An 11,947-nucleotide genomic window follows, 5' to 3' on the forward strand; every position below is an offset into this window, starting at 1 on the left:
TTTAGGGTTTCATATAATTTTTTGGTGAAGTTAGTGTAGAAGATATATGTTGAACACACACTCTAGAACTATCCATATAATGAGAGGATTTAATGCAAAAGCAGGTCCAAGTCAGTATCCCCCTCCAAGAAGACTACTACCTGAGACTGCTTCCCTACAGAGATCTTTTACTGAGACTAGCTGATCCCTCCCCCTTGTGCTGAATACAATAAACCTGGTGAGTTTCTTGGTTCCCTAGTAGGTACTGCTCCATCAAAGCAAGTAGAGCCCACTCAATCCCAACTGTTTTGTATGTGTCTGCCATTTATTCACATGTATGTCACCCCTGTAGGTTTCAAAGACCAATCCATGCAGGGCACAGGAATATGATAGATAAACATTAGACTAAAGTAAAATTGGAATAGATGAAGTCTTGTGATGCATATTCAGTAGGTACAGTTCTTGCATGAAAGCTTGATGAATGCAGTTTGATCTCTAGCACCCATGTAAAAGCAAGGGGTTGTCACAGTTTCTGTAATGACAGAATTGGGGAGAAGGAGATAAGATTCTTGGGGCTTTCTGACCAGCCAGTCTAGCTGCATCCAATGAGCTCCAGAGTCAATGAAAGATCCTGTCTCAGAAAAATTGAGGAAGATACCTATCATTGACCTTAGTCTTCCACACACATATGAACACATATTAATATATTAATACACACTAGCAAACACATATGTTTACACACACATCAATACAATGCACACACACAGAGCTATTTGCACACATATCAACACAATGCAGAGAGAGAGAGAGAGAGAGAGAGGTAGAAGTAACCATCTTATTAAATAAGAAACCCAGAGCCAATGTAAAGATAAAAGCCCAAGAGGTCAGAGCTAAGAGCCTTACCCTTCCTGCTTCAGCAATCCTCTTCAGCCAAGAGAGACCTACTTCCTGTGTGATTGTCTTTATATAGACTTTCTGTTCTGCCTTCGCATTGGTTGTAAACCCAACCACATGACCGCCTGGTCACTGCCTGTCTGTACAGACCTCCAGGTCTTCTATGGTTGGTATTGAGATTAAAGGCGTGTGTCTCCAATGCTGGCTGTATCCTTGACCACACAGAGATCTACCTAGCTCTGCCTACCAGTGCTGGGATTAAAGGCGTACACCAGCTCTGCTATGGCTTACTATTAGCTCTGACCTGCAGGCAACTTTATTTATTAACATACAAATAAAATCACAACTCGGTACAAATAAAATATCATGAGAGAGAGAGAGAGAGAGAGAGAGAGAGAGAGAGAGAGAGAGAGAGATCACAAAATGTGGTACAGAAAGATGGAAAGATGAGACACATAGATACGATCTGAAAACAATTACTTAATATGGAATTGTACACAGAGCAGTTGCCTTCTTTATATTTGCATGGCGCAACTCACCAATATAAGTCTTTAAATGAAAACATTCTCATAGCTATGTGACTTTTCTGGGGGTTTTATGCATAGTGCAGTCTCTATAATTCCATATCTTGCTAGACTCCTACTGGGTACCAACACTTCCTCTGAAAATTAAGTATATATGGTTACTTCACTGTACCACTCAGTCAGAATTTCAAAGTTTTTAATTCACTGATGACTGACATTCTATTCTGACCCTTTATCATGTCATGCAGTAGTCTCTGGTAGTTCATTTTGTCATTTGCTAATATGTTCCCATTCCAGATAATATCTGTAAATATACCAGTAATAAAACCAATACCCAGAAACCATATAAGGGCAATATTATCTATAGCAATTCTCGTTACTTATAAAGTCTTTATTTATTGTTTGTTGAATGCTTTGAACAGCTAGAACAGATACACATGTGCAAAACATAGTACCCAGTCATCCACCTGAGACAAATGGTTCTCATTTAAGACAAATACATGTGTCCTTTCCTCTCATCTCTCATAATCACATTAAGCTACATGGAGTTTGAAATTATAAAAACAGATGGACAAATCTAGATATTCCATGGAGCAGATGAGCTCTCAGATATTAGATACAACTGACTAAATGGCAGATTAAATGGGAGCTAACAAAGCAGTTTACACAGAAAAATTGTTTGAAACACCACATCTGGTTAGAAGCTTTTAAATAAAATTAAACTAAGTATAAGAGAGAAATTTATATAGTCTTCTAATATGCATAGAAAAGTATAACTTGACATTGATGTAGAGCATCTACCAAGGTAGAATCAGGCAGAGACTGGACAGAACTGTTTCTCAGTATACTTTCTAGGGTTTTCTCTATGTTTTGTTGAAGATCAATCTGAGAAAAGAAAACTATCTACATAAATTAAAAATTAATAAAATGCAAAGGAGACTTAGAAGACATTGCAAACTTACCTTACATGAGTATAATTTTGGTCAAAGAACCAGTAAAAGCACTACATAAAATTAAGTCTGAAATATAATCTTACAGGAAAATATGAGAAGCCTCACGGGAAAATTCCATTTTTGTTTCTGTAAACACTCTTGCTTTAAGAGCCCCAAGGATGCTGACAAGAACAGATTTGGTTTTATGAAAGCAATGCTTCTGCCAATGAGAATGTACTGAAATTGTAGGCAAACTTTCTTGACTTGAGCAGGCTGCAGGATTCAAGTTTAAAAGTATAATCTGTCAGAGTTGAGCATAAATGATTTCCATGAGAGAAGCAGATCATCATTGATCGAGTATACTGTAGCCAATGGTAAGACTACCTTCACTTTAGGATAGAAATCAGCACTGACAGACATAAGCAAATGTGTGCACACACCACTCTCACCCACAGCCACAACCATACTTGACAAAGAGTAAAATGACTGAGTTACAGTCTCATCAGTCAAATCCTCATAATGCTGGAACATAAGTTTTAATATCTGTGACAATTGCTTAGATGATTTTTCCTTCTAAACCTTGTCCAAATTATATGTGGCAGCAATTGGAATGGGTCAGTAGTCACCTTTTCTATGTACATTTCTATTATGCCAAACTCTCAAAAAAGAATCTGGACAGAAGACATTCTAGTATATGCAGCATGAGGTCACCTAATATAGAGTACAAACATCTTTATATTTGTTCCTTCTTAAGAAATAAAGGGAGATGCTGTGTAGATGTGTAAGGAAACCAAACACACATTCAAGATGCTTGTGTCTCTACTGATCATTCTACAATTTTGGAAAAAAATAATCATGAAAATGTTACCTTAAAGCCACTGATAGAAAATAGAGGGAGATGGATGCGCTAGGATTCTTTGCAGGGATGCTTCACTCTGTGATGGCTTGTCTTGCTTCCATTGCAGGGAGCATACAAGTATCATTACATGAAGATGACACACTGTCTAAGCTATGTAGAAAAAATAGGCATATAAAGATTGTCACTGTAAATTTTCCAGCCTCAAATGGATCAGTCTCAGTTTAATGTTTCACCATGCATTGTCTGAGCCATGCAACTACGCTTTCCAACAGAACAGACTAGTTAATGAAATGACTGATAGCTGAAGTGACTAGTTAATATTTGAAAACATATTGAACATTCTTAACTATCATGGAAATTAAAATTAAAACTGCTTTGAGATTCCATCTTGCCCAAATCAGAATGGTATAATGAATATAAGACATCACTACACAAAATCACAACCAATCAAAATGCTAAGTTTTGGAGTCTAGTCCTAATGTATACATCTATAATACAATTCTTGTACCTAAGGTTCAAGGATCATTGTGAAAGATGGAGAGAAAAGATTGTAAGAGCCAGAGGATCAGGGAGTTTGCTGTGATAGTGTCTCCTAATAATGTCAGAAATACACCCATCAAAATATCACCAACATGATTGTCTAAACATGAGCTGAACAATGAAAATAGTCATGCCAAATTGTATGGGGGAAAGCCCACAAGGCCTCAACCCTACACAAAGAGCTATAGGCAAATAAAGCATGCTAATAGCTATAGAAACAATCTTTCCAAGGTTCAGCCAAAGAGAATAATTGGTTATCCAATACCAAATGGTTTACCCTGAATATATAATATATAATACAAATGACATTATGTAGACTGTGCATATTGAATTTAAGTATTTAAGTATATAAGTATATATATATATATATATATATATATATATATATATATATATATATAAAACAATTAATGTAAAAGGAGGCCATGAATTTCAACAAGAGCAAGGATGGGTATCTATGAGGGTTTTGAAGAGATTCTCAACTTTCCTCATACTGCAAAACTTTAATACAGTTCCTTATAAAATTCCTTTCATTACTACTTCATAAGTATAATTTTACAAATTTTATAAATCAGAATGTAAATATTTTTGGAGGTAGAGGTTTACCAAAGGGGTCACAACCCACAGGTTGAACAGCTGGTTTAGAGGAAGGAAAAGGAAGGGAGAAATGAAGTAATTATACTATAATCTAAAAATAAATAATTCAAAAAAGAATTCACCATAAATTCTGGCAATGAGTTGGATAAAAAAGAGCATATATACACTGTTGGGGTGGATGTAAACTTGAACACCCAATATGGAAATCTATATAGAGTTTCCCAGAATTCAAAAACTTGAAGTACCGTTATGACCCACTCATGGGTATATGACCGTAATAAAAAGTCAACAAACAAACACGTGGCACATTACTTGTATACCCATATATATTGCTGTATTATCTATAAGGAATAAGAAATGGAATCAGATAAGAGGAAAATCAACACACAAATGGATAAAGAAAATGTAATATGCATACAAGATGAAAAAATAAAATCATTACATTTGTAGACTTGAACATTGTGTAAAGCAAAATAGACCAGATTCAGAAAGACAAATAATGTTTGCTTTCTCCCATAGATGAATGGAGATTTAATTTAGTCTCTCTCTCTCTCTCTCTCTCTCTCTCTCTCTCTCTCTCTCTCTCTCTCTCTCTCTCTCTCTCTTGCTCTCTCTCTCTCTCTCTTTGTGTGTGTGTGTGTGTGTGTGTGTGTGTGTGTGTGTGTGTGTGTGTGTGTATCTTAAAAGTAGAAAGGAGCCCATGAAATGGGAGGGAAGGTTGCAAGGGAAGGAGATGGAAGATAATTCAGTTTGTGGTACTTTTTTGTTTGTTTTTTTGAGACAGGGTTTCTCTGTGTAGCTTTGCGCCTTTCCTGGAACTCACTTGGTAGCCCAGGCTGGCCTTGAACTCACAGAGATCCGCCTGCCTCTGCCTCCCGAGTACTAGGATTAAAGGCATGAGCCACCACTGCCCGGCTAGTTTGTGGTACTTGTAACATGAAGATGGAAAAGGAGACTTTGGGGGGGTGGGAAGAGAACCAGGGACAAAGAGAATATGAGTAATGAGTATAGGGGATAAATATGAACAAACTTAATGACATGTATTGACAAAACACATTGACACAAATCATTTTGCTTAAGAATTTTAAAAAAGAATAAAAATGGAAGTTTGGCTTAAGCATAGTATCTCAAATTGATAATTGCATAGAACTCAATGATGGACTATTTTATTGTTTACATTAGAACTTTCCATCAATGATTATACCAACACATATGTACCATTTCCACAATTTATACAAGATTCTAAGAAATCAGATCCTCAAGAAATTTCTTATACTTGCATTACATAGTTCATAGATGTGGTTTTAGTAGATGAAGAAAAGATCACGTGCAATTTCTGTATTGTTTAACAGTGATGATATTTAGAAAATATAAAAAGTAAGGTTCTTCTTGTATTAAGCTTAACATAGATAGACAATTCATTACCCTTATGGGTTTAAAAATGAATACAAAAGCAATAATCTGAAATGAGTAAGATTTTTCTTTTTTTAATTTCAGCACACATTTTTTTAATTAAAGATTTTTAGGACATAGCTTTCATTACTCTTATACAAATTATCACTTTTGAAGCTTCATGCCTATTCATATTAATCTGACATTTAACTATACTACTCACTACATACATTCACTAAATTTACTCTATTTTATAATCACTAAATTCTACTTGTTTTGTATTTTATAATAAGAATTTTTGCTTGCTCTCTAGTAAAAATGAGAATTCTGTTTTCTCTGCAGTAAAAATGAAATAAGGAGATTTGAAGAGTCAAAGCCTGTTTTTTCCTTTTCTTTTTTCTTTTTATTGAAAGTATATTCTTCTCTCATGCAGTACATCCAGAAGATTACATTCTTATATCCATAAAAAATTTACACTATGTGCTGAGCATGAACTTCTCATCTTAAGCTATCAATGTTGGATAAGGCACTAAATACACTCACCAATGAAACAGAGATGTTGATAGTTGTTGTAAACTTCCACACAAGGGTAAATGAAGTCACAAGTAGGAAATGGTGAAACATATTTTAATTGTATCTGGAATATATCAGACTCCTATGTAACATCACAATTTTATATGAGAGTTTTTTAAAAGAGTAAAATAAATAAATGCATACTTTCATAAAGTTCATCATTTTTTCAGGTTAAAAAAATTCAGTTTAAAAAGATATCTCCTCCTAGCTAAGAAAACCTTAGACTACTGTACCAAAATGTCTTTCTGGAATCACATTGTATAACTCTGATACAAATGTGTAATTCACAACAATGTTGGGTCAAATAAATGTTGCTGCCAGTACAGTTTAATCTTCTTTGGTGATATTTTGTTATTTACTATTCAATTGATTTTATTTGCCACATAATGCCTGTTTTAAATGTGCACTTTTGCTATATGATTTAGAATCCAATGTTCTTGCCATCTACAAATGGCTGAAACATCAAAATCTGAACTCACTTTACACCTATAGTGATGACCAGTGTAGTGGAAACACATATTCTCTTATTACTGATAATAAGCAGTTCAAGTAGAGAATAACAGAGGATAATATACATGGCTTCATGGTCATGAAAATTTTCTTCTATATTATTTATAACAAGGTTGTTTTTGAGAGAGCAGTGATTAAGAGAATGCTTGTTTCAATCTTTTTTGGCTTTATAGTCTCACCAAAATGCATCTATGTATCCTTTTATTTAGCAAGTTTGAGGAAGAGACTTTCCTAAGGGTGGTTATAGAAATTCTTTAATAAAATGTACTCTGAAAATAGTAGTGGAAAGAAAAAAATTACTCTTTCTATCAGTTCTATTTAGATAGAAGATACGATATCTCTGTTATTAATCTATAGATGTGAAGACTTCCATTTTTTCAGTCAGCATCTCACCTGCTTCAGACACAAGAGAAGGGCCTGTTTCAGCTTCTGGTTTCCCCAGATCAAAATAATGGAATGAAATGTTGGGTAGACAGCACTAATTGCCATGCAAAGCAAGAAGATGGGTGCATTAAGTAAACTCCAACCTGATATAATTACACACAGAGAGTATGTAGCATACAACAAAAGAAAGGAGAACAAGGTTTGCAAGGCCTTTATGTGGACCATGGTGCTGGGATCTTGACATCCTTTGCCGTGGAATTTCATATTCCTGAGATGTTTTCCTAGGGAGTAGACTAAGAGCAGAACACATGTCAGTGATATACAAAATGGTATGATATTTATCAGGCTGAATAGATGAATATTTGAAAGTCTTGTGATGTCCTTCAGTATGTTCTTCAAAGTCACATTTCCTTCATAACCATTTACCCAAGCAATCTTGTTGATGTTCACCACTCCAAGATACAAAACAAAAAGAAGGAAATTCCCCAAAAATATCACGAGAAGAACATTTTCAATTTTTCTTTTTAGGTAAAGAAATAGAGGGTTGTAAAAGTTGGCTATCTTCAACAAATAAAACATGCTGAGACTGGTCCCAAGCCAATTGCTAAAATGGTTGCTTACTGCCCAGGTAATGCGACCCAATGCTCTTATTTGTACATGGCATGTATTTGCAGTAAACACAGTTGAATGCCAATTCATTGACATTGCCCAGAGCAAACCAATTCTGGAGATGACAAGAGCAGTTATAATTCTATCAGCAGAGGAGATCTTTCTTCTCTTGACACAATCAATGGCGTTCACTAGAATTATGAAGATATTGGCACAGTTTCCTAAGAGAAATTCTGTCATTATTATAATGGTGACAATCCATTCTAGTAAATTCATTGCATCTGATGACACAGAAAAGAAAGAAAAATAGGCAGCACTAACTTTACTAATTATGATTTTTCTATATGCACTGATGTAATTTTATTTGTCCTTGAATGAATGTATACTAGAATTCTTGCTTTTAGTATCTGTGTCAAGCAGAACCTTAGTGTGGTGTGGTAATGGATGAACTTATTCTCATGTTTATGGAAATTTTTATTACCATAATGTCTCCAATTACATACTTTTGTGTCTCTGCCACACACTAGTGTATTTCTGAGCTGCTATTGGAAGGACACCACATTCCCATTTGCTAGCAGGCAAATAAATACAAATTCTGTTCCATTGTTTAAATTTTTTTTCCTTCTTTAATCATCTATCAACTGTGATAGTCAGCTTTGTTTGTTAGTAAAATTTTAGAACTCAGTATGGAAAAATGTAGGGGATGCCAGTCATTATATGAAACTTGTTTCATCTAGAATAATTACTCTCTATAGACTCATTTATTTTAATACAAGATTAATGTACAAAGAGTCCAAATTTCCATCTCAAAAGATCCAAGGTTTCCTGGGGAGCATCAAAGAGGCCAATATTCCTTGAAAACTGCTCTCTGATAACTAATATCTCTGTGTAACTTGATTCTTTATCAGCTCATAATAATGCACATTTACATACACAAACATGTATATACAGGTACACACATACATGGACACTTCATAGATGGAAGTACTATTGCCCTGTGACCTTCAAAATAGAAAGCGTATCTCAGGTATGGCATCTAAGACTATAAATCTCTTTCTCCATTTTAATTTTTAGTCATTCTTAATGATTTAAAACTCTTGTAGAGCTTCATGATGTTACTCTTGAGTTCACCCAATTTTCAAGTATTAATTATTTGATTAAAATTACTTGAAAGTTTGTCATACTTGTTAGACAATTAAAGAACATGTTTCCATCTTTAGTCATCTAAGTAATGAAAAAAAACTACACTGAGATTCTGTTTCATTCTAGTCAAAATGTCTGTAATTTAAAAAGCAGAGACCAACTTGAACATGATTCCCACTGTGACCCCAGCACTGGGGATGTGGAAGGGAGGGCAGTGAGAGTGTGAGAAAAGACTTATATATTCAGATCTGATCTCATAAGAAACTGAGGGTAGTTGCTGGAAAAATGGCTCATGGAATATAAGTCATTTGCTAGTAGTACCCACAACAGCCTGGCTCGAAACCACCTGTGACTCCAGCTTCATTGTATCTGACACTCTCTTCTGGCCTCTTGTCTTCAGTGGCATTGTTGTTATACTCTGTACTCTTGGTATAATTGGGTTAATAAGCCTGTACATTGGTGTCTGGATTAATGAATCTATAAGGAATATGTCTTAGAGTTCCATAATGAGAAACATTACTCATTTATACATGCCCTAATCTATAATATTTCTCTAAAATTTCTGATAATAAATAAAACATGAAATAAAGGCTATTTTACATTAGATACACCTAACCCACTATTTCATATTGAAGACAGCCTACATGTTTCTTAATTCCTCAGAATCAGGAACACACTGTGTCCAATGATCCCATCTAGGTTAACGGGTTCAGATTTGTGAGTTCTTAATGCATATTTATAATTAATAGGAATAAATGATTATGGCAGGAATGCATATACATATTAATTGGTGATTATCAAATACATACCCAAATATATTATATTTGTAGAAGAATATAAACTTTGCTTAATGATAATCTTTTAATTGAATATATCTAGGTAAATGGCATGTTTTTTATATTTTATTTTAGCATAGCCAGTATCTTACAAGTGTGAAACAAAAGCAGATTATGATATGAACTGATAATTATTATAATTTTGAGAAATAGGCACTCAATACATGGGTGTTGGCTTATGTGTATTTGATACTAATATCATTGGAATAGCAGAATAAATGTTAATAAAATGTGAAATTTTTCAAACACATTAGATTCAAAAAGTAAAATAGAGAGGGAAACACATACCATATTTATTGTCAGTAAATTTTCAATGTTAGAATTTTGCTTGTTTTTTGGAAATGAAAATTCCATTTTTTATAGATTCTTTTTAAAACATCCAACAAACTTCCAAACTTGACTTGGAATAGATTCTTGTTCTTGCTGTTTTGAATTCATCAATATATTTGTAGGAAAATATGTGTTCCACATTTTATCTACTTTTGTTTGGTGATATTTTAATAAAAGACCAATCTTAAAAAATGGAAATTTATAATAACCACTTTACAAAAAATATTGTATACTGGACATGCATATCAGTGGTAGAATATTCCCATAACATGCACAAGAAGTTTGAACCACGTCATAGGGTCATAAAAAGGTCCTTGTATATGGCAGATATCTCTATGTTTAGCAAACCCTTACCATATACACATACATACAGCAATTATTACCCTGTAAAACAATGAGGTTCTGCGTTTTTAAGAATTTTATCGAATGATGTGTGCAGATGTCAGCAAGGCTAAAGGAATTACCTTCAGAATAGGGAGACACTGTCCTGCATTCAGCTGGAACATCAATAGTAAAGGACTGTGCAAAGCAGCAGCATCCTGAATCCAGGGGACAAAATCAAAATGTGAAAAAAGTTAATTTGATTTCTTACATTAAAAGTTGTCATTTCTGTTACATTTGAACCTGATTTATAGGTACACCAACGATAAGTGGATTACGATTTTTTTTGATTTCTGACTCAAAAAGCCAGCAGCATTACTGACAGATCAAAGAAGCTTTGTATTTCTAGCTGCTGCTCATGTTTTTTGTGCAGATAGAAACAAAATAGCTTCTGTGTTTAAGTATGTACTTGTTTTTCTTTTGGCTTCATAATGAAATAATCTAAATATTCAAATACTAAGTAATTGTGATGATAATTTGCAACTTGCAAATGTGTAGTATTCTTGTATTTCAACAATAAATGTTAGCTTTGAGATAAGTTCTTGTTTATTATAAATGTTAGCTTTGAGATAAGTTCTTGTTTATTATAAATTTATTATTATGGTAGTTTCCCCTTCAAGCTCTCCCCCATTCCCTCTCCCACCTCCTTACCATCATTTTCTTGATATCTTTTTTCTATACATATTGTATATGGTTCTTTAAACATGCATTGTGGACATCTATGGGTTGACACTTCTGTGGGTTTTGAGAGCTAACCCATAATCAAATTTCAAGTGCTTTCTCTGCCCAATCAAACTCTCACCTCACCTTAAATCCTACAAATACCTATCTATTTTTTGTCCCTGTATAACAAACAAGTTCTGGAAGAAATGAATGTAAAAAATAAGCACTCCAAAACTTATTTTCACTTTGGAAATTAAAAAATCAGAACTTATGGCTTATTTAGAAGATTTTCACATCCCAAATGAAATACATGGAATGTTATGCACTCTCTCTCTCTCTCTCTCTCTCTCTCTCTCTCTCTCTCTGTGTGTGTGTGTGTGTGTGTGTGTGTATGTATGACTTTAGGTAACCAAGCATAAGGACTAGCTACTCACATATAATATTAAGAAATGCTCTTCTTCCTAAATGAAAATCAAAAAACTTTCAGTGATAAAACTGTAGAAAATTTACAGAGGAGGTTTTCTCAATCTTTCTACATGGGTCTAAAATTGCCTCTGAAATAAGCCTTAGAACTAATGAAGCCCTCAAGTTGCCTACAGATAACCAACATCCATCAATCATGTTAGCTAGTTCCTGAAATGCTTCATAAATTTCACTAAGTAGTATCTAAGCTTGGTAAATTCAAATCCCCTAGATATGAAACAAGGCAGAATGCCATTAAGTCATGAAAGAGAATATGTCTTATTTGTATGCTAGCAAACTGGGTTTCAGCACTCGGTTCACCATCTGCTCTGACAGATT

At 34.2% G+C, this 11,947-nt stretch overlaps 1 protein-coding gene across 1 annotated transcript; it reads right to left on the reverse strand.

Moving 5' to 3' along the window:
- Nucleotides 1–7,181: 7,181 nt before the first annotated feature.
- On the reverse strand, nucleotides 7,182–8,069 carry LOC114688062 (taste receptor type 2 member 120-like). The gene has a single exon (XM_028862671.1). The coding sequence runs from the start codon at nucleotides 8,067–8,069 to the stop codon at nucleotides 7,182–7,184; it is 888 nt and encodes a 295-aa protein (XP_028718504.1).
- Nucleotides 8,070–11,947: the final 3,878 nt, after the last annotated feature.

Source organism: Peromyscus leucopus, chromosome 3 (assembly GCF_004664715.2).
Source record: "Peromyscus leucopus breed LL Stock chromosome 3, UCI_PerLeu_2.1, whole genome shotgun sequence".
NCBI lineage: Eukaryota > Metazoa > Chordata > Mammalia > Rodentia > Cricetidae > Peromyscus > Peromyscus leucopus.